The sequence below is a fragment of the Microplitis mediator genome, chromosome 5, assembly GCF_029852145.1.
Source record: "Microplitis mediator isolate UGA2020A chromosome 5, iyMicMedi2.1, whole genome shotgun sequence".
Lineage (NCBI taxonomy): Eukaryota > Metazoa > Arthropoda > Insecta > Hymenoptera > Braconidae > Microplitis > Microplitis mediator.
Window position 1 is genome coordinate 13,821,338 of NC_079973.1, and position 25,725 is coordinate 13,847,062.

The 25,725-nt window shown below is 28.8% G+C and overlaps 1 protein-coding gene across 6 annotated transcripts in view; it reads right to left on the reverse strand.

Annotated features, from left to right (window-relative positions):
* LOC130668618 (EGFR adapter protein-like) overlaps window positions 1-25,725 on the reverse strand; it is a 374,416-nt gene that overhangs the window by 75,700 nt on the left and 272,991 nt on the right. For all 6 annotated transcript variants that reach the window (XM_057470973.1, XM_057470976.1, XM_057470974.1 and 3 more), the window contains one exon: window positions 13,520-13,666. In XM_057470973.1, the coding sequence (XP_057326956.1) occupies window positions 13,520-13,666 (147 nt within the window). The remainder of the gene's footprint in view (window positions 1-13,519; window positions 13,667-25,725) is intronic.

Genomic DNA, 25,725 nt, shown 5'->3' on the forward strand with positions numbered 1-25,725 from the left:
GAAAAAATTTTATTTTTAGAATATCTCTGAACGAGCCCTACCGATCAAGCTAATTTTCTTTCAGCTTCAAGATATTGACAAGCCGCGTCGAATGACACCTTAAAGTTCAAGATCGGTTCATCCGTTCAAAAGATACAGGTATTTACATGCGTACGTACGTACGTACATACATACATACATACACTTGGACATCATCGTGAAATTAGTCAGAATAGCTTTCTAGGACCTCAAAACGTCGACATCTGATGAAAATTCGATTTTCATAAATCGGACCGAAACCAATAACTTCCCGAATTTTTGAATTTACAATTTTCTTAGCGGGAAGTTAAAAATTCTCGACTGAAGGTAAATATTCTTAATTCAAGAAAATTTTTTTGGAGACCTAAATTTTCTCAGATAAAGTAGAAATCTTCTTCAACCAAGACGAATTCTCTTGGCTCAAGAAAATCTTGACTTGGTTCCCGAAAACGTTTGTCTTCAAAAATATTTTCTTGACTCAAGATATCTGTTTTTTCTTTGTAATACACGAAATTACAAATTTTGCTCTTCTATGTGTGTCAAATTTTAATATAAATAATAGCCATTTTGTAATATATATAATGATCCTGGTGTGATATCAGTATTGAATATACTAATTTTAAGTCAAAAATAAACAACAAACTCTTAAAATTTTGAGTACCATTTTTTTCCGTGAATAATATTTACAATGAGAAATTTTAATCAAAATGTCTTTCATATTTTATAAAGTAAATGTATAAGAATGGCCCTTTTTAGTGATAAAAATTGAGTCAGTGGAAGAAAAACTAAAATACCTCTAGGGGAGGGTGGGGCAGAGCGGCCCCCCTGAAATTTTGATCAAAATTTTTTTTTTTTCGTCTGATTACTATAAATCCGATATACTTGTGCATTTTTAGCCCTACGCATGACACCTGGGGCAAAATGGACAAGCCCAAAATTTTGGAAAAGTGATTTTTTCATATTTTTATTGTCAAATTAACAAAAAAATATTATAATTTGACATTTCCAGCCCTACGCATAACACCTGAGGCAAAATGGACCAGCCGAAACTTCCGAAAAAATTATTTTTTCATATTTTTCGGCCGTTTCTCTATGTAAGAGGCAAATTTGGTCACAAAAATTTATAAAAATAAAATTTTTTTTTTTTTGTTGAAAAATTTTTGAAATAAAGTAAAACTATAGAATTGTTCTTTTTTTTTTACTAAATACCAATTAGTAATTAAGGTAATCGAGAGTGAACGAATTATTACACCTTAAAAAATTTTTTTCGAGTAATATAAAACCAAAAATAGAAGTCAAGAGAAAGAAATACATTCTTAATGATGAAAACAATTTAAAAAAAAAAAAAAAAACGAATAAAAAATTTTTTTTATCATTTTTTTGGAGGGGGGCCGCTCTGCCCCACAAAAAAAAATTTTTTTTTCAGAATTTTGGCAAAATGTTCAAAAATTCGTTCGAAATAGGACAAAAGTAAAGTGATCTTATGGTTGAAAGCCACAAAAAGTAATAATTGGCTTAGGGAGGCCGCTTTGCCCCACCCTCCCCTAGATATTTAAAAAAAAAAAATTGATAAATTTTTATTTATAAAGAATTTGTTCTAGTGATAATATTTTATTATGAATTTAAACAAAATAAATGAAATAATCTCAGAAAGTAAATGAAATAAGAAGAGTAAATATTAGCAACATGAGAACATCAAGATGAATCTCCCTTCAGGCATGCCAATTCGTTTTTCTTATATTCCCGCGCACCTGCTGTATTTTTATAAAACTCGTTGGAATTCTAAGTACAATCATCATAAGCATGACAGTAGCATTTTATTTTTGTTTGTAATCATTTTTTTATATCATACTTTAAGCTCTGAACTTGTTCTTACCACTATTGTGAATTATATAGAAAAACATGCCTATTAAGGTACAATAATTCACTAGTTCTCAGATGATTGTGGAAGCTCAAATAAATTAAATGGAAAAATTATTTATAGTCTAACTAAATCGTTATTGGGTGAGTAGAAAATTATTCGTAACGACTTTGAAGAATTGCTATTGTAGTTGATAATGTCCCTTGTGCATCGTTGAAAATGTTGAAAAAAGAGTGACAGATATAGCAACTCAAGCTTTAACACTAATAACTTTTTTGTTATTGTCCGTGAAGAAGTGGACTGGCTTAAAATTATTTATAGATAACATTTGAAAATGATATACTCTTAAATTATGAAATAATTTTTTAAAGCAAACGAGTTTATGACAAAAAAGAAAGTCTTTGAGGAAGTATATAAAGCGAGATGAAATTTATATAAAATGGGAAAAGGTAAAAAGAAATGGAAAAAAAAAAGTTGTCATGCATGCGTTATAGAAAATAAGAGCAATTTAAAATCTCTTCAAAGGAAATCTATCCATGTCTGCAGACGATGCATAGAAAAATCTATTTTATATTTTGTTGGGTATAGGATAAGATATATATATATATTGTATATAAATGTCGACAATATAACATCACAATATATATAATATAAGGTATACAGACAAGCGAAAAAATGACATTGTATCTTCGTTTTTCATAAACTTTACCAACTAATACTTTTCCGGATACAATCTTTTAGAGATATTAATGTCGAAAATGTTAAATTTTATTATATTTTTACCCAAATTAAGATAATCATCATTATTAAATCATTAGATACTATGTCAAATATGAAATAAAGACTGAAGAAAATTGAAAAATTACCCGAGTCGAAATTTAAATCGGAGATTGAATGTATTAGATGTTGAAAACATAAATATCCGTACCCAGAGAGGAAAGTACCACGGGCCCAGACTTGGCCCAACTTTGTAGAACCTTGGGCCAGGCTTGTAAGCCAGTCTTGGCCCAGCCTTGGTAGAAGCCTGGAATGATAATCTCGGGCCAAGCCTGGTTGCCAGACCTGGTCCATGCTTGGTTACCAGACCTGGCCCATACTTGGTTGCCAGACCTGGCCCAGGCTTCCAGGAAACGAATAAATTTAATTTAAAAAAATTTATTATTATGAACCTCGTAGAATTCATGATCATTAACGTTTTAATTATCTAAGGGAGGTAAATGATGTGAAAAAAACTTGGTGGAAATTCTGCTAAACTCTGGGCGCGAACTTCCGTCCTTCTGATTACTGGGTCCGAATGGTAGCTACTGGACGAACCTACTAACGTTAAACTGGTACATTTATATGATCTACTTATATAAACCATAGGTATATCCAAACTTGGGTAATCCTACCTTGGCCCAAGTCTGGTTTGCCATTGGACGGCCAAGGCTAGGTTACCCACTCTTGGCCCAAGCCCGGTTAATCATTGCAATGGCCAAGGCTAGGTTACCCAGTCCTGGCCCAAACCTGGCTTGCCATTGGATGGCCAAGACTAGGTTACCTAGTCTTGGCCCAAGTCTGGCTTGCCATTGGATAGCCAAGATTAGGTTACCCAGTCTTCAGAAGATAAGAAATAGAAATTTTTCTTTTGGGTCTTACTGACTAACCTAGCAGCTAGGAGGCCAAAAATAAAAATTTTTAACAGCTGTGGTATATTTTGGGACTTGTGAGACAGTACTCTACTGATGGCTAATTTCTTATGCTCCATTGGGTCTTACAGACTACTTAGAAGCCGGGAAACAAGAAATAAAAATTTTCAGCAGCTTTTGAAAATTATTTTGGAGCCTTGCAAGAGATAACACTAGACTCTATACTCTAAACTATAATAATTTTCGAGCCATCAGTAGATTTATCTCCTGCAAGACCCAAAATATTTTTCAAAAGCTGCTAACAATTTTTATTTCTCGTCTTTTGGCTGCTAGGCATATTTTTTTGACAACGAAATCCCGAGTCAAAAAACAAATTCCAGTTCGGACCTCAAAATACTACGTGAGGTTTTTGAGGGACAAGTTGGACTCCGGAGATTGAGAACTGTGTAGAAAGTAATTCCATTTTAGGCCTCAATGTTGTCCTTACGGGCGATTTTACATAATTGAGGGCTAAAAATGGTATTAAATAAATTTAGCGTGAGCCTCATAATACTCATACACTGTAAAAAATCACCGGAGTAAGTCCAAGTGGTGTAGGTGTTAAAATTATCGGTGTTAAATTTACCCCCAAAAGCGGTGTGAAAATAAGGCCGCCACCGGTGTAAATATTCTAGACCGGTGTTAAACTAACGCCGCCACCGGTGTAAATATTCTTTACCGGTGTTAAAATATTTTACTTTGTGAATATTTTTACTTACTCGATCACTATACTTGTTAATAAATGATATTTTTTATTAATTTTCATAAAGAACTGACATTTTTTGTGTTTTATAATCAGTCAAGTTAATACTCCAAGCGGACGCAATTTACCCCGCTTTAACACCGGCATTACTCCACTTTTACACCGGTATTACTTCGCTTTAACACCGGTTACCCCGCATTTACACCGGTTTTACTCCGCTTTTACACCGGTATTTTTAACACCGGTGTATTACTCCTCCTACACCGGTGTAATTTCATTTTTACACCGGGCGGAGTTAAAACGAGTCCATTTTTAACACCGCTCTTTTTACAGTGTAACATAATAAAATTGATTACTCCAGGTTTAGGCCTGAATTTCTCAAATGACGTAATCTATATATAGGTTCCCCCACTTTTTTTTAATGAAAAATTGATACTTGACTGAGAATCTCAGTATAATTGACTCAAAAATAAAAAATAAGTATAAATTTGCGTAATATTTTTCAACTCGGAAACAGTAATTTATTTTGTGAGGGTTTTGAGAGCTTCGTTAGAATTTAAAACCGATGTAGAGTTTGAATTTAGAACTCAGAATTGTCAATGAGGATTTAGAGTGCCAATATCGTATCATTTATTGTGCGGTAAATAAAAGATCAAAAGAATTGAAATTTCTGAGGTCCAAACTAGAATTTGTTTTTTGACTCGGGATGTTTCCCACATAGTTTAATTTTTTATTGCAAGTTTCGCAAGATTGTATCTACGATTACGCAAGTCTTATTAACGTTTTCGTACGTCAACTACGTCTAAAATACGTTTTTACGTTTTTACGTTACAGCTATTTACGTGTTCAACGTCTAGTACGTGCAATCTATGATTTAAATTTCGACTCGGGTAGAATCGACCAAAATGAATGTCAATGACCGGAAGAATAGCAACTTTAACTGGTCCTCAAACTTCTGGTTTAGTGCTTCTCATTTTAATCGTTTGGCAGTTGGGGTGAAAAAAAAGTTTGGATCGTTTCACGATTCAGACTTCATTGGTATATCTGTTTCTGAATCTTCATCTTCTCTTGAAAAATTTTTTTTATCATTTTTTTTTTCAAATTTTATTTTCAATGTCTTTTATTTTCCCGAATGAAAATAACTGTCAAAGAAAACTTTTTTTTTCGTTTTTCCGTTTATACTTGGACTCTTATTTGTAAACTTGGGCTTACCATTATCATTATGGTTATTATAGTTATGATACAATAATATTAAGAATGAAAAAAGACGCTTGAGTTTCATTGGATATTTTAATTATTTTCTTCAGCTTACTACTGCTCATAATGTTTTATAAATTCAACTGCAATATGAATTTTAAAAACTTTTTCTAAAAAAAAATCTTAGAACGAAGCTATTTATAGAATATGAATAAATGTAAACATGTATGAGGTCGAATACAGAAGTTCTTTTCAAATTTTGATGCAATAAAAAATTTACAAATGCTTTCTAATCATGGGAAGACTCTTTCTTCTTATTTGAAATTTCATGTTGATATGAATTTTTAATTTCATAAATCTTTTTTATTTTTAATGATATTCAAAGTGAATGGAAGAATTTTTAGCTGCTGTTGAAAAAAAAAAATTTCATTTTTTGCGGGCACAATGGGGCACCCCTTAAAAAAAAGGTAAAAAAAAAATTTCTGGATATTGAATAAATAAAATTTACTTAACAGTAATTTACGTAAAAAAAATTATATTTCATGTAATTATTGAATGCAAAGGAAGAAAAAAAATTTCTAGTAGTTTTTATCATAACCCGTATATGGTCAAAATATATGTAAAAACATATGATAAAAATCAGAAAATAAATATGTGGCCAATTTAACTATATTTTTTTTTTTATAAAAAAAATATCATATTCATCATATACGAGTCCGTATATATTTAGCATATATAAAATATATATGTCAATCATATATACAAAAACTACATTTTTATCATATATAAAAATGTATATTCTATCATATTCGAAAAATATATTCTGATCATATATAAAAACATATATTTATATTGTGTATGGAAAAAAAAAGTTTCTTATTCGTATGACCAACTCCAATTAAATTAGATCTAAATTTTAATATACTCTTTCAATTGCAGTTAAAATTTTCAAAATTAGCTAATTTGATGCGAATATATATACCCATATTTCATTTCATCTAAAAATTTTATATTTTTTGAATATAAAAGGAAATACATCAATACAATATATTATAAGGTGAATGTAAATGTATATATAGCTTAATATAAAAAACATATAAGTTACATATATGGAATACATATATTTACTACTGTATATAATTTTATATTAAATCAGCCAAAATCTCTATATGATTTTTTACAATATACAATATAATGTTTCATATATTTTATTGTTGCAAACATATATGATTTTATATATTTTAACCATATATTGTTTTTTTATACGGGAAAAAAAAGTCTTTTACATTGTTCCACTGAAACTTTCGATTTTTGAAAAAGTTTAACAAGCAAAATTCAAAACAATGCTGAATTATATTTACAAAAGTAATTTTGGAACTTTTAAAAAACATACTTTTTTTTATAGAATTTTGGGAGTGCCCCATTGTGTCTCCTACCCCATTTTGACTTTCCCTCCCCCATCTATCTATATATACATATATATATAATTAGAAATTTCTAATTACAATAGTGTTTATATAAAATGACGAATTAATTCAAGTGTTTCGTCTATTGCTGCAGGTGCGAGCAATAACAATGCTAATGAGGTGCAATAATATCACGCCATTAGCCATTCTATACATTACCGGATATTAATTAAAACCGGTCGTGTGAGAGAACGAAAAAGGGTGTAAAAATAAATAAAAAAAAAATTTTTTCACCTTTATTAATTACTAAAAAATTTAAGTCTTTAAAAATTTTTTAATATATTATTATATGACTTTTTTTATTAATTGAACGATTCATTAAAACTATTTTAAGGATATTAAATTTTTTTTATCAGATGTTTTATTAATCGATCAATTGATTTATGTAAAGCAATAAATTGTTTGAAAGTTTTCTGAGAAAGAAATTCTATGATAATATTACGTTTATGAACAGTAAATTTGAGTAATAGTTTAATCGGCTAGAGTGCTGCATGTGTGACTTGCATTAGTTTTTATAATTTCTATTTATGCATGTGTTACGAGACGTTTAACATAGTAAAACAGACATTCCGTCATATGCCACTCTCTCAACAATTAATATTAACCTTAGTACACATGTTTAAACTTAAGTATTATTCATATAATTATTTCTACTGATAAATATACAATATGTATGAAATATAATAGTGACCTTATTATATGTATACATAATTTTATTTAAATGCATACCAAAATTAAATAAGATGAATGATGTTGTTTTAGCATACATAATTGTTTAAAAAAATGTTCTGAATTAAATTAAATTAAATTTTCTTCTAAAAATGTAACACGATAAATCCTACTAAAAATTATTTCTTTTGAAAATAAAAAAAGTCATTCAAAAATCCAAAAGTGTACACCTCAAACGCTCATGTAATATTTTGAGTAGTCAATTTACTTGTATTAATTACACTGTAAAAAATTCGCGGAGTGAATGCGGATTAAATCCAGAGTGAATGCGGAGTGAATTAATTTTTACCTATTCACTCCCCTCGGAGTGAAATTCACTCCGCAGGGGAGTTTTCGCGGAGTAGATAATTGTTTATTAATTTAATCCCTCCGGAGTGAAATTTACTCCGGAGCGGAGTTTGGAAAATATTATTAATAAAAGATAACTCCACATAATAAAATCGAAGTAAAAATTCGCGTGTTACATTATTGACCCATACAGGAAGCTCCAGAGTTGAACGACGGGGCCACGTCTGGGACATTGTTGGGAAGCCCATCTTGGCAAACCTATAGTTCCATGCCCGGGCCATAACTGGGTAATTAGTCTTGGCCATTCCAATGATCACCCAGGCTTGGGTCAAAGCTGGGTAACCTAGCCTTGGCCAAGCCTAGAGTCACCCTAACTTGGGCCAAGTTTGCGTAACCTAACCTCGGCCGTTGGATGGTAACCCTAACATGGGCCGAGACTGGGTAACCTAGCCTTGGCCAAGCCTAGAGTCACCCTAACTTGGGCCAAGTTTGCGTAACCGAACCTCGGCCGTTGGATGGTATCCCTAACATGGGCCAAGACTGGGTAACCTAGCCTTGGCCAAGCCTAGAGTCACCCTAACTTGGGCCAAGTTTGCGTAACCGAACCTCGGCCGTTGGATGGTAACCCTAACATGGGCCAAGACTGGGTAACCTAGCCTTGGCCGAACCAATGATTACCCGAATTTAAGCCAAGACTAGGTTCCCCTGCCTTGATCATTCAATGGCAAGCCAGATTTGGGCCAAGGTAGGATTATCCAAGTTCGGCTATACCTATAGTTTCCCATCCTTGGGCCAGAATTGGTTAACCCACATTTTTTATTAATTATTCAATTAACTCATTATTATGGTTTTTTAAATTAATAATTATTTATTTTTGAATTAAAATAAGTTTTAATTAATAAATATTATAATATTGCGATTAAAATTATTTACAACTAATAATTGAAATATTTTTTAGTTCGTTGTTATTTGCGATCAACAACCGTAATTTAATAATTTTAGTTATAAAAATTAATTTAAGTAAGAAATAACTCATGAATTTCTACAATAAATGTTATTTTTAATATTGCGGGTGGTAGAGCAAGACAATTCAACTGGGTTCTTGATAAATAATCAATTAAATTTAATAAATTTTATTTTTAAAAATTATGTAATTATAATAAAAATAATACGAAATTATTATTTTTTTTCTTAATCGAAAATATTTATTTAATTGCTTTTTATATTTCATAAAACCAAGTGGTTGTAGTAAAATGAATAAGTACAACATATAAAAGTTTCGGTTCAACATTAGTAGGTTCGTCCAGTAGCTACCGTTCAAACCTAGAGATCAGAAGGACGGCAGTTCGCGCCCAGAGCCCAGCAGAATTTCCATTGAGTTTTTTCACATCATTTACCTCACTTAAATAGTTTAAACGTTAATGATTACAAACTCTATTAGGATAATAATAATAAAATTTTTTTTAAATTAAATTTATTTGTTTTGTCGATGCATGGGCCAAGTCTGGCAAGCAAGCATGGGCCAGGTCTGGCAAACAAGAATGGCTCAGATCTGGCAACCACGCATGGGCCAGCCTTGGCAATGATGCCTGGGCCATTGGTAACAACCGAGCCTGGCACCCTGTTATCATCCCAGACTTTTGCCAAAGCTGGGCCAAAGATCGACAGCATTGCGCCAAGCGTGGTCCATATCTGGCCCCGTCGTATTTTCCTGTATGGGGATCAGCTAATATGCACACACATACACACATACATATTTAGGCACACACGCGCACTCGCACACACACGTACGCACACATTTGCACACACGCACGCATTCGAACACACGTACACATTTGAACACACGCACAAATTTGCACACACGCACAAATTTTCACACATGCACACATTTGCACACACGCACACAAACACCTGCAGACACCCAAACACACACGTTGTTTAGCAGTTTCATATAAATTAATATAAATTTATTTAAGCATTAAAACTCCGGACCGGAGTGAATTGGGAGTGAAATAAAATCCGCGTCACTCCGCAATCACTCCGCTAAAAAAAAACTTCCAATTCACTCCGCATGCGGAGTGATTTTTTTTAAAACTCCGGAACTCCGAGTGGCGGAGTGAATCCGGAGTGAATTCGGATTTTATTTCACTCCCAATTCACTCCGGATTTTTACAGTGTACTGAACATTTAATTATTAATTTAATTTAAATGCTCTTCTAGATGTCACCTATAGTTTTTGTCTCAGTTTAAAAATATTTATCCGCGAAAAATAGGCACTGTCAGTTTGTACCACCAGGTATCACGTTGAAGTGATCAAACTCCAACAGTAAAAAAAAAAAAGAAAATATGTGTTTACAAAGCGTGGAATCGAGATGTAATAAAAACTCTTTATATCTATTAGGAGAAAAAATGGCGAATTTGTTATTAGTTGAAACCATCAATTTTGGGTTTTTATTTCGTTATTAATGAATGGGACAATTTACCATAGAGATATTCGAAAGGCTACCTAAGAATTAAAATCCGAAGCTAATAAAAAAATCTGTCTATCGGTTGACCCTGCGGGCCAGCCCCAAAACTTCCCGCTGTTTTCAAGCTTCTCGAGCTCGAAAACATTGTTGTAGATACATTTTCGAGCTCTTCGAGCTCGAAAATACTTTAGTGTGCCATTGTTTTAAAAAAAAACCGATTTTAGCATTTCTTTCTCCCACGATATCTCAGGAATGAATTGACCGATTTTGATGGTTGCGGCAGCAATCGGCGTATTTCATTGAGTTCTAGAGCTGATAAAATTTTGAAATTGTTTGGTTCAGTTGTTTCGAAGATATTCGCAAAAAACTGTTTTTTACCATTTCTTTCTCCCGCGATAACTCTCGAACGAATTATCTGATTTTGATGATTGAGGTGGCAATCGACGTGTTTTATTGAGTTCTAGAGCTGATTAGATTTTGAAGTTGATCGTATAAGTCGTTTCTGAGAAATCAATAAAAAACTAAAATAAAAAAAAATTTTTAATTCTTATTCTTTGTATAACTTGTAAACTACATGACCGATTTACCCCAAAATCTAATCAAGACTAAGTTTTGGTGAGCTCTTTCGATCGCCACCAAGTACGTTCAAATCGGTTCATCCGTTCCAAAGATATCGTCGGACAAAAAAAAGTTCACACACACACACACGCACACACGGACGTCCACCCGGGAATAGTCAGAATAGTTTCCTAGGACCTCAAAACGTCGACATCTGATGAAAACTCGATTTTCGAAAATCGGACCGAAACCAATAACTTCCCTTTTTGAAAATTTGCAATTTTCTTAGCGGGAAGTTAAAAAAAAATTAAAGTGATTCATCAACTCCTTCAAGAAGTATCGTGTGCTCAGATACGTACAGACCAACTGACGTCCAAGTAAAATTTCTTTCAATAAACTTTTTTTTAATAACGGTCTAAATAATAAAACTTATAAATATGTTAGAATTATTCATTGAAGTTTCTTTTTGCTATAAATGCATTTTTTTTTAATTAAGTGCTGTATAAAATTAATGGTGATGATTGAAGTTGACCGAAACTCAGTTTAAAAATTTGGTAACAGTACAGCACTCCGCTTCGCGTTCAGGTGTGCAAAATTATTAAGATCTAATGAGGGTTGATTAAATCTACGTACATTTAATTTTTGTAAATTTTAGATCCACGTTGATCTCAATAAAATCATTTCCATCTACTGATATAAATCTCTGTGAATTTCAAATTTAAAAATTGTTAATTGCGCACCTTGAACGCGAAGCGGAAAGGTTGTGCTTTACAACGGACTTGTCAAGGTCACGCGATTTCTTCACATTAAACTGTACAGTAGGACTTCGTTATAAGACTATTAGTTTCTCTCTCAAACTGTCGCGATACTTGGTTCATAAAAAAGACAGCAAATATTCTTATAACGAGGTCCGATTGTATATATTATTTTTATTCATTTCAATATCAAAAATTAATAATTTGGCATTTATAGCTTTGATCTATGCATATATCTATTGCGCAGGACTACGTAGACTTAAATAATGAAAAAAAAATTACATCGACGTATCTCTTGATAGAATGCGAAATTTAAGTCTCCATATTCTAAAAATTTTTTTTCCGGATCATTATACTTAGAAATATCAATTGAAATTGAAACTTTTAAACCATGCAAGTAAGAATAAAAACTTTTCGAGGACTTTACGTCTTAACAGATCTAATTTGTTTCGTAATTCGAATCGTTTTTATATGAAACCTGTTAATTGTTGGAAAATATTTTATTGTGAAAGTAGATATTTTTTGAGCGATCGAGCTACGGGTAAAGAAGAAATTAAGAATTCCGACTGTAGTTAATGATCTATAGATTTATCGATTGTTGTACATTAATCAATTATAATTCTGCACAATTTCTAAGATTTTAATTTCCAACTATTCATGGATAAGATTTTTAAAAATATTTTCTTAGGTTGTATTTGAATTATTGTATTTTCTATTCATTATTAGTTATTAAAATATGTAAATTATTTGGGAATTATGTAAATGCTTTTATCGACGGGGATAAAAAATCCTACATATAATTACTTTATTTTCTTACATTGATAAAAAAAATTACGAGAATCGACTTTTGAATTAAATTTTATTTCTGAATAAGGCTAAAAATAAGGTAAAGTCCCTATAGCCGCTCACTTTTCATTGGAGTGAGATTAAATTATTCAATACAAATTAGTAAATAAAATGAAAAACCATATTTTTTTTTGATAGTTATTTTTTGAAGTTTCGAGTATTAGAATAAAATTTAAGTTTGAAGAATAATGTTGATTATTAATTATTATTAATGTTTTAAATAAGGTCCTTGAGTGTACCCATAGCTGCTCATTAAAAATTGTGATGTACCATTACTCTATCAACACATGGTCCTATAGTCGCTCAAGGACAATATAAATTAAAGTATAATAAGTTTATTGATTTGGAAAATAATTTATAAATTATACTACTTTATTCTTTCATAATATAAAATTTCATGAATTTTGAAAATGTATTTAATAAGATATAGTTATAACAATTCTTAAAAAATTTGACGTACCCTAAATTTAATCTAACGAATGAACGTTAAAGTAAAAAATGCCTGGCTGAGCGCGATTTTGAAAACAGTCATTTAATTTAAATTTATAATCTATTATAAAATAATTTGATACATCATATTTTAATATTTTTAGATTCTCAAATAGTTATTTATCAATAATAATATTTTTAGTTGTAATTTTCTTTTATAAAATTTCCTAAAAAACGCCTTAAACAGTTGATGTGAGCGACTAATTGTACTGAGCGGGTATAGGGGCTTTTACCTTACAGTCTTGTAAAAGTTCTGATTTGTTTTACAGAAAAATTATTTTGGAATATTTAATTTTGTTTGTGAAACAACAGAGGCACAATTAATTTTTTTTAGAATAAAGAAAGGGATAGAGAACGTTATCTTCTCATTCAGAAATGAAGACTTTGTTTTCTAGGTGTTATACATATTTTTTTTTGTTAAATTATGAATTACTTATTATCGATAAAATTGCTAAAAAATTATAAAATTTTTACCTGTTCGGGTGATTCAGTGATAAAAGAATGACAGTATTGTATCGTAAAGTGTGCTCGTGGTTCTCGCGCTAGAAAACTAAATTGCGCGTGTTGTAATTCACAGGTCGCATATGAAATGCGTCTCAACGCATGGGCCATTTGCACCCGCTGTAACAAAAACAATTTAAAAAAATTATTACAACATATAAATATAGTGAATTTATACTTCTAATTGCCTTACAAATATACGGAAAACAATTAACTTACAAATTAATGTTTAAAGTAATAATAAAACACCCAAGAGTTTATATTTGAAATATTTCGACATTGACATTTAATTATAAAGAATTACAAATTATAATTATGAAATTATGATGTGAAATTATATTTATCACTAATTACTTTATTATTAATAACTTAAAACTTTTTTTTTCAAATCATGACTCACTCCTACGAGTCAACGAAAAAATTTTTTTCTATAATACACTGTTAAAAATAATTTGAAAATTACAATACAAAAGGGATTGCATTTTCATAACTAGATATTTGAATTGTATTTTCATGAAAAAAGCTGTAAATTTAATATAGGGGAGGGTGGGGCAGAGCGGCCCCCCTAAGCCAATTATTACTTTTTGTGGCTTTCAACCATAAGATCACTTTACTTTTGTCCTATTTCGAACAAATTTATGGACATTTTGCCAAAATTCTGAAATAAATTTTTTTTTTTGTGGGGCAGAGCGGCCCCCCTCCGAAAAATGATAAAAAAATTTTTTTTTCGTTTTTTTTTTTTTAAATTGTTTTCATCATTAAGGGTGTATTTCTTTCTCTTGACAACTATTTTTGGTTTTATATTACTCGAAAAAAATTTTTTAAGGTGTAATAAATCGTTCACTCTCGATTACCTTAATTACTAATTGTTATTTAATAAAAAAAAAAAAATTCTATAGTTTTACTTTATTTCAAAAATTTATCAACAAAAAAAAAAATTTTTTTTTTACAAATTTTTAGTGACCAAATTTGCCTCTTTCGGCTGGTCCATTTTGCCCCAGGTGTTATGCGTAGGGCTAGAAATGTGGAATTATAATAATTTTTTTTTTAATTTGACTATATAAATATTAAAAAATCACTTTTTCAAAATTTTGGGCTTGTCGATTTTGCCCCAAATGTCATGCGTAGGGCTAAAAATGCGCAAACATATCGGATTTATAGTAATTAGGCGAAAAAAAAAAATTTTTTTTTTTTATCCAAATTTCAGGGGGGCCGCTCTGCCCCACCCTCCCCTACGTAATTTAATAATCAAGCTGGTATTCAAAATTAAAAAAAAAAATATGAATTTTAATAAACGCACTTAAAATTTATACTTGAGTTTTAAATTTTCAAAGCAAGTATTGAAAATTCTAAACATATATTGAATTTTAATAATTCTATTTGAAATTTCATAAAACTTATTTGAAAATTAAAAAAAAAGTATTTGAAAATCCAAAGTGTTAATTTGAAAATTCAAAAACGTGTATTTTAAATTCTATATGAAACTAGTAATGAAATTTCAAGCACAAATGTATGTGTTTATTGCGTTATATACAATCTTTGAAAATTTTAACAATTTTTTTTACAGTGTACCCATACAAAGTCGCCGAGCTTCGAAATTTTCCCATAAATCGGCCGATGCTTGGTTTGCAATAATTGGCCAATAAATGGCTAACTATACTGGCCCGTGCATGGTGAAACATTGGCAGCCGTCTTTTTGCTTATAAAAATGGCACACAATTAACCACCGTTCGTTGGCCAACGGTTTGATCGTGAGGTGAAAAAAAGTGAGGAGAACAGTAAACAAAAGCAAGACAGTGTTTCTCTTAGGTTTGGAAAATCCACTGAAGAATAATTATAATCATAATTATTTATAAAATTATAACGATTTTTATGATAATATTAATAATAACAATTATTTCTGTAATTATTTATATAATCATAATCTTTTGTATCATAGTATTTATAATATTTATAATTTTTTTAATAATCGTAATCATAGTCATAATGTTTTTTACAATAAAAATAAACATGAATTCATCATTTTTATTTAGTATAGCTGTTATTAAATAATTGAGATAAATTAAGCTTTGGCTGATGCTTGATACCAAGCTTTGGCCGATGATTGGCCAATGCTCGACTGATGCCATGCTTGGCATACCGTTATCATTCGATATTTAGCCGACCTTCGCCCGATGCTTGAAAATTGGCAGCCATTCACGACCCAATAATGAGCCGATTCTTTTTTTTTGTATGGGTAATAGTTTTACATCTTTAAATTGTTAGGTGCCTCATTTTACCTCAATACTATATTTTATTCCTAAACCCCTGGTAAATTCTAGGTAACGAAAGAACTTTTTTTAAATATATTTTTTATTTTTTTAAGCATGTTGGAGGCCAGACCATTTTGCCCTGACCAGCCCCCACAAGTTTTTTATCAAGCAATAAACTATAAATTGATTATTTTTACAAATGTAATAAAATTTATTATCCAAACGTAAATATTTTTTTCTCGGTATTTGTATAATCATTCGCAAGAAGATTAACTTTTAAAACTGATTATTTTTTCAATTGATGACCTGATGATAAGTAATAAATTATGTAGATATGTCTTAATTGTTTTTTCAGGCATACGTTATTTATCATTTTTTATCTCGTTGTAGATTGCGTACACATATTAGTTCAGTAATAAATATAAAAAAGTTTGACCCATGAAGACTAGATACGGGCTTAGTAAACGCGATAAATCTTTTGCGAGTCCTAACTCCTCACGAGTGTAGGATAACTCTTAAAATATACACAAGTGCTGATGTAAAAGTATTAAAAGAAGTTTTGAGAATTAAACCCACTGTATAATTGAAGGAAAATATTTTTATGTATACATACGAAAAACAAATATTACAGTTAGAAATATGTGAAATTCAACATAAATGAAGATCATAAATGTTATTAATTTAAATTTTTACTCGTTGAGATTTATTTAATTATTCATTTCATAGATTTATAACAAAAAGTAATTTGTGGGTATTGAAATCAAGTAAAAAAAAATATAATTATAAATTTTTTAATGAGTAAAAAAGACTCATGAAAAGTAAATATTTTATAAAACTTTTTCTCATTTACAATCTGATTCTACTTGAATTTAACTTGAACTTTTAATGGCAATCCAGTGTGCGATCGAGTAAAATATGATAAGAAGTTTTGAGCTTACCATAGATTGAGTGTAAACTTTACACCTACTACATGATATTTTTAATTCATTTATTTTAAATGCATGTCATTTCTCTACTTAAATATTTTTGAAAATATGTAGTAATTCCACACTGAAAAAAATAATCGCTAGCTGCTAGCGATTGTTTCTTTAGCAGCTAGCGATTTTTAATCGTTAGCTGCAAGCGATTATTTCGCTAGCTGGAAGCGATTTTTTCTTTAGCAGCTAGCGATTAAAAATCGCTTGCTGGAAGCGATTATTTCGCTAGCTGGAAGCGATTTTTTCTTTGGCAGGGAGCGATTAAAAATACTGTTTTTATCATTGAAATAAATTTATAAATATACATATTCATATATATTTATACATATATATAAATATATATACATATATATATATATATATATATATATATATATATATATATATATATATATATATATATATATTAGGGTGGCGCAAAAAAACCGACTATTTTTTTTTTTTCAATCTCGCATGAAAATTTGTTGGTTTACGATGTTTTAAGAAGCCTCTCCACAAATCAGCTCGATAAAAAATTTTTAAGAGGTCGCTCACGAATTTTGAAAATATCGAAAATGATCGAAATTAGGATTTTTATTTAAAAAATTTTTTTTTTCTCGTGGCAGCAATAGTTTATATTTGTAAAATCATGACTATGCTGAAAATTTCAGCCCAAAATTTAAATATTTAAACGGCGCTCAAGAATTTTGAATGTTTCCGAGCGCAGTCTCTTGGACATTTTTGAGCGACCCTTAAATATTAATAATAAAGCTTCTCGATTTTTTCACCATCAATTTGCATGACAATGAATGAAAATATAACCCGAGAAATAGAAATAATAAGTTATTTACATACTTTTTTATTTTTTAATCCAATTTGTAGGTTTTTTCGCTTATTCAAAACTGACCGAATTTCATTGTTTAAGACTGTTCTGTATATTTTTGGGTATGCAAAAGTTATATTTAAGTGAAATGACAACAATTGAGTTATAAAAACTAATTCAAACTATTAATTACATATTATCAGTAAATATTCGAAATTCTTGAGCGCCGTTTAAATATTTATATTTTGGGCTGAAATTTTCAGCATAGTCATGATTTTACAAATATAAACTATTGCTGCCACGAGAAAAAAAAAATTTTTTAAATAAAAACCCTAATTTCGATCATTTTCGATATTTTCAAAATTCGTGAGCGACCTCTTAAAAATTTTTTATCGAGCTGATTTGTGGAGAGGCTTCTTAAAACATCGTAAACCAACAAATTTTCATGCGAGATTGAAAAAAAAAAAATAGTCGGTTTTTTTGCGCCACCCTAATATATATATATAAATATATATAAATATATATAAATATAAATATATATATATATAATATATTTATATATATTTATATATATATATGAATATATAAATATATATTTATATATATATGTATAAATATATATGAATATGTATATTTATATATTTATTTCAATGATAAAAACAGTATTTTTAATCGCTCCCTGCCAAAGAAAAAATCGCTTCCAGCAAGCGATTTTTAATCGCTACCTGCTAACGAAAAAATCGCTACCTGCTAGCGAATAAATCGCTTCCAGCAAGCGATTTTTAATCGCTAGCTGCTAAAGAAAAAATCGCTTCCAGCTAGCGAAATAATCGCTTGCAGCTTACGATTAAAAATCGCTAGCTGCTAAAGAAAAAAATCGCTAGCAGCTAGCGATTATTTTTTTCAGTGTAGTTATTTGTTTGAAGCGCAGACCTGTCTGAACTTGTATACGTTTGTATTATAGTCACAAGATTTTGTCATCACGTGCATCACTGGTTTTAACATACACAACTATTCGATTTTTATCTTTACATATTAAATTTATAATCTGCAAGAGATCAAAAATATTGTTTGCTATTCTTTATTTTTTTTTCTTTATTTTTAAGGTTTAATCAGTTTTTTTTCTTTTGTAAGTAAAATACATAATAAAATATAAATATTTTGCATTTAAAAATTAATTTTAATATTTAAAAGTAAAAATTTCCCGGGAAAAAATGTTTTTATAAAATTTTATAAAATTTTATACAATTTTATAAAATTTTGTAAGATTTTATAAGATTTTACAGCAAAATTTTATAAAAATTCATACAATTTTATAAAATTTTATAATATTTTATACAATTTTATAAAATCTTCAAAAATTTTATAAAATCTTCTAAAATTTTATAAAGTAAGATCTGAGTAAGGAACGTAATAAATAAATGTAATTTTATAAAATTGTATGACATTTTATAAAATTGTATGACATTTTATAAAATTGTATAAAATATAACAAAATTTTATAAAGTATTACACAATTGTATAAAATTATATAAAATTTTATATAATTTTATAAGACTGTACAGCGAAATTTTATAGAATTTCATATAATTTTATCAAATTTCATAGAATTTTATAAAATTTTATAAAATTTTATATGGTAAGATCTTAAAAGGGAAGTCATAATTAGATAAAATTTTATATAATTGTACGAAATTTTATAAGATTTTATGAAATTGTATAAACTTTTATACGATTTCATAAAATTATATAAATTTTTATACAATCTTATAAAATTTTATAAAGTAAGATCTTAGTGAGGGAAATAATAATTAAATGAAATTTGATATAATTGTATGAAATTTTATAAAGTTTTATACGATTTCATAAAATTATATAAAATTTTATACAATCTTATACAGTTTTATATAGTTTTATAAAGTAAGTCCTTAGAAGAGAAGTAATATTTAGATGAAATTTTATAAAATATGATAAAGTTGTGTACGATTTCATAAAATTATATAAAATTTTATACAATCTTATACAATTTTATATAATTTTATGAAGTAAGTCCTTAGAAGAGAAGTAATATTTAGATGAAATTTTATAAAATTTTATAAAGTTGTATACGATTTCATAAAATTATATGCGATCTTATAAAATCTTATACAAATTTATACAATTTTATAAAGTAAGATCTCAAGAGGGGAGTAATAATTAGATAAAATTTTATATAATTGTATGAAATTTTATAAAATTATATAATATTTCATAAAACTTTAGAGAACTTGATGCCACTATTGCATCTAGTGTAGGGTAGCATTTTGTAAAATTTGATAAAATGTCACACAATTTTATAACGTTTATTACAAATTATTATAAAAATTGTTAGAAATTCAAAGTAAATAAATAAAATTTTCAATGGCCATAAAAAAAAAAAAATTCCATTTTTGCGGGCAAAATATGGTGATAAACAAATATGAAAATTATATTATAAAAAATATAATTGATTACCTAAATATATGCAGGGTACCCCTAGAAAAATGTAAAAAAAAAAAAAATTCTGAATATTGAATAAGTTTGATTTTATTAAAATTTTTTGTAAGTTATTTACATTAAGAAAAATTATATTTTACACAATTATTGGATGCAAAGGAAGATAAAAAAGTTTTTAATAGTTTTTATCATAATACAAAAGTCTTTAACATTTTTCGACCGGCACTAGATTCTTGAAAAAGTTTAACGAAAAAAATTCGAAATAATGCTCAATTATATTTACAAAAGTAATTTTGGGATGGTTATAATAGATTTAAAAAAAAAAAATTTTTTTTTATAAAATTTTAGGAGTACCTCGTTTCGCCTACCCCCGCCACCCCTTTCTCTTACATATTTATATATATATTACATAATGTGATAATTTTGAATTTAATGTTTTTAAATTTTTATTTTGTCAACTAGCAATTCAAATTAAATCGTCGTTACTCAAGAAAAAGTTCGAAGGTTTCGCCATTAATTCAAAAATAAAAATCAATAAATTTAATTAATTTTAAAATTTTATGTCCATTAAACAGTCGATAGTTGAATTATTCAAATCTTTTTTTTATATATAATTATAAATTAAACTATGAAATATGGCTGATAAGTATTCATGAGTAATCATACATACAGCCATGAATATTTCTTAGCTACAAGTGACCAATAGACGAGCGGAGCAGACTACGATTCTTCAATAACAAAAGTTAAGCAGCATCGAGGGTGGCCATTAATTGGATGGGTGACCCGTCCCGGAAAAAAAAATCATTTTATAAAACTTTATAAAATTTTATAAAATTTTACATAATTTTATAAAACTTTATACTGAAAATGGCCTGGTAAAATTTTATGAAATTTTACAAAGTTATATAAAATTTTATAAATTTTTATAAAACTTCATAAAATTTGATAAAACTTTATAAAATTTGATAAAATTTTACCAGGCCATTTTCAGTATAAAATTTTATAAAATTTTATAAAATGTTAGTACTAAAATTTTGTAAAATTTTATAAAATTTTACAAAATTTTATAAAAACATTTTTTCCCGGGTTATTTTATATATTTCATGTTTAGTTTTCCTAACAGGTTCCCAATTATTTCCCAATCGGATAAGCCCGACAGCAAATTATAAGTTTTGATGTTGGGTCATCCCAACAACTTCCCAAAAATATCCCAATCGAGCAAGCCGAGGTGAACCCAATCGCAATTTTGTATTTTAATGTTGGGCGCACCCGATATGTTCCCAACCATATCCTAATAGGGATAACCTATCGGGCTTGCCCCATCAATATCCAATGAGGTCCCAATGTATGTTTGGGGATAATTTCTAGTCAGGATAAGAACGTCTAAATTGTTGATTCGTTCTAAAGATATATCTTATGATAAAAATGAATTTATTTTTAGCTACATGTACTTTTTTTTTTTGGTTGAACAACAAAATAAACATTTTTTGACTTCGAAAAGCTCTAAAATTTGCCAATCAAAACGTTTTTGAGCTTTTTGGGCTCGAAAAGAGCGGGAAGTTTTTGGGTTGGTCAACCATTTGCAGAATTTTTTTTAAATTTAATTTAACAAATAAATTTTTCAAAAAATCAAGCAAGTAATATAAGTAATAGTTTAGAGTGACTTATTTAATCGTAAAAACCCAACCCAAAGTTGGTGTCTTAGCACATAAGGAATCTTAAAATCGAAATTTACGAGCTGCTTTATTATCCTTAAATGATATTGCTATTAATGGCCAAACTAAATTTACATATTAATTAATTCGACATTATTAATAAATTGTCAAAACATAAATTTATAATAAAAATGTTAATTAAAAAAACATATTATTTTTAATCTTTTAATTTTGTCTAAAGGGCATTTTGTTTTTAGCTCGTAAATACAAGTTTGTATCTCAAAGTTTATGATTAATATTTCTCAAGAAGGCTTTATAAATTGTATCGTCGACGAGTTTATCGCATGCATCTCCCTTGAGATTCGCGTGACATACTTGGAAAATGAGAGAAAGTTTATAATGCAGGTTATTGCAAACGAGTCACACTGGACTAATTATATGAATAGATTAAAACTGTACTTTAGTAAACGATTGTTCTTTCTGTATACTTAACTGATATGTTAAGTATTGTCTATACAACTTGACAAAAGCAATTATATTATAAATAATTACTATTACTTTTAATTTAAAAATATATGTATGAAAAGAAATATTTATTTCAATTCTTTACTAAATTATATTTGTTTGTATTAATTACTTGAAAGATTGTCTGACGCGATCTAAAAAAAAAAAAAAAAAATATTTACTAAGTGAATTTAAGACTAAGATTGATAAAAAGAATTTTTCCTTAATAAAATGTAAATAAAGGAATGAATTACAGTGACATTATTTTTCTCTTATCGCTAAATGAATGAGTTTGAATTTAGAAGCAAAGCTGCATTTGGCGTCTGCTGGACGAAAAAAAAATAAAATGAAAAATCTCGAAGACTTGGTTTAGATCTCGAGACCTTATTGGTGACAAGTTGCAAGATAAACAACTCGAGAACCGCCTCTGAAGTATTGCACTTGAGAGTAATGCGAGAGCTTTTTACGTTCAACTCTTTACATTACAACAACTTTTTTTCATTTTTTTTTTTTTCATCATGTTTTTTCAGACTAATAACATGCAATTTATCTTACAAATATAACAACATATTTTAAAACAAATTTTATAAAGCCTTTTGAATAATTTTAGTGTATATTTTAAATTTTATAATTACACAGAAAAAAAATTTCTTGGCGTAGGAAATATTTTGTATTGTGGAATGAAAAAAAAAATTTTTTTTTAGAACTAAAAACAATTTCCTGGTGCGAGAAAAGTTTTTTCGTCCCAAAAACTATTTTCTTGCCTGAATACATTTTTTGTTTTCAATTCACTGTGCAAAAATTTTCTTGGGGCAAGTAAAAAATTTTTGGCGCCAAGAAATCCTTTTTTAACTTCCTGCTAAGAAAATCGAAGATTTTCGAAAGAGTCGAAGAGTTATTGTTCACACCCCGACTTTTGACAATCGAGTTTTCATCAGATGTCGACGTTTTAAAGTCCTAGAAAGCTATTCTGATTATTTTCAGAATGATGTCCGAGTGGCTGTATGTATGTGTGTGTGTGAACTTTTGATAACTTTTGAACTAAATAACCGATTCAAATTATTCTCGCGACAATCGAAAGATTTTGTTGGCCGTTAACTTTCCTGAAAATTTCAGATCATTCGATCGAGTATATTTGAGAGTAACGAAAAGAAATTTGAAAATCGCCTGACCCTACGGGCCAGCCCCAAAACTTCCCTTTGTCTTCGAGCTCAAAAATCTGTTAGGCCGGTAAAACATACCTTCACTGAAAAAAAAAATAATTTTTGTGCCATGACATCTTTGGAACGAATCAACTGATTTGTGCGTTCTTGGTGGCAATCGAAAGGGCTTACCAAGACTTGAAACTGATTACATTTTGAGGCAAATCGGGCAAGTGACTTATAAGTTATACGCAAAAAACCTAAAAAAAAAAAATTTTTAATTTAGATTTTTCGTATTACTTTTAAACTACATGACCGATCGACTCCAAAATCTAATCAATTTTAGGTTTTGGTCAGCCGTTTCGTTATGTTATATAGTAACGAGGATTTCTTAGCGTCGAGAGTCACGGATCAGAGTAACCCTCCCCCCCATTCTACATGGTAACGTTGGCTATGCTGCCCTAGGAATGATTACCATTCTACATTGACGAGAGAACTATGTGATTGGACATGACCACAATGTTACCTAGCAATATTTACAATGTTTTACTTATTTTATATTTAGTAAATATAGTCATGACAAAATATATAACTCGTTACTTTAAATATATGTAGATACTAAATTAATCTATTGAAATAATTTAAATATTGCTTATAATGAAATATCATTTTTTGATAAAAAATAAAGCATAATTAAGAATAAATAAATATTTAGTGATAAACAATTTTTACTTCGTTGTCTTATATATTTATTAAACTGTAATGACAGCTATTCAAGCATGAGACTAAGTACCATTCTACGTAGCTCTGATTCCCATGCTACACTGAGATACATTTTTATTACATAAGTAATAAAATTTATATGTATTTAGTAAAACGTGTATTATGGTCATGCACAAATAAAAAGTTTACTAAATACGAATAAAAATTTTATTCAAATCCCGTTTCAAATTTTATCAGTATTTAATACGTGTTTATTAGTATCGACTACGTGTTTATTTATATACTAAATGAATTGACATTGTGAATAATTACCCTATCCAAAAATTCCCATAGAATCCACTCAACTGCGACAAAAACCGCATAGAAACCAATGCGGTCAATAGGATTCTATGCGGTTTTTGTCGCAGTTGTTTTATTTTTTTTTAGTTGGATATTTTTTTTTTAAATCACATAAATTATAAAAAAATTTAAATTTTCTAATGAATATTTTATTTTTATAAGTTTATGAATTAATTCCAGTATAGTTCATTAATCAAAAACATTTTTTAGCTTAAATTCATGAAAGAATAATAAATACACAAATCATGTCGAAGAAAACATTATTTTTATTGAAAATTTTCCATTATTAAACGTCTCTCGTATATATTTCATAAACGTTTTTTTTTTTTAATTAACAGCAGTCAAATTTGACACATTCATACGAATTAAAGACAACCGTCATAAAACAAAGCTTGCGGTGATTTTAGTAAACACATATTTGTATCTAACTAAATTTCATTAAATACTAATAAACTTTCATTGATTACCCTGATTAAAAACTCCGATTGAAACCAATGAATTCTGATTGAAAGTCTATCGGATTTCAATCGGAATCAATCGGAGTCAATCGGATTCAATCGGAATTCGGTGGTTTCAATCGGAGTTTTTAATCAGGGTAGTAATGAAATTCTATTAAATGCTAATGAAATTTTATTTTTGATAGAACTCTCATTTATCTCTCTGTAATCGATTTTATTATTATAAAATAAAATTCATACTTATATTTAATTGAAATTTATTAATATCTAGTGGTGATGTGGAAAAAATTCTAATAGGGTAGGAGCACCAGTACCCAGCCCTTAACCAGTAGCCAGCCGGTCATATACTTAAACATTGGCTCAAAATATATATAGATATAATTTAACATGAGGTGGCTGACTACTGGTTTAGGGCTGGATTCTGGTGCTCTTACCCTACGTGTTTTTATTCCTGGCGAATAAAAATTGTCTCTCAGTGTAGATAGCGATTTTCATCATTTTATTTTTTTCAATGTAACATAGTAATCATTATCAGAAAAATGGTAACGATTCCTATTCTACGTAGCATTATTTATCATTTAACAAAAAATGCCCGAGTCGAAATATTAGACGTAAATTGAACGTTTTTAACGTTTTAGACATTAAAAACTCAATTTGACAACTTTCAACTTATTCAAAACGTAGATTGGAGTATCAATAATCGAAAACGTAACTAAAACCTATTCAGACTTACAATAAGAAAATATAAGCACACCAAAAAATTTTTTTCATCGATTTGGTACTCTTGGATTATAATCACGTCAATTCTCTAAAATTTTGTCGTCCGCTTTTCTGGCTCTTAAATAAAAAATT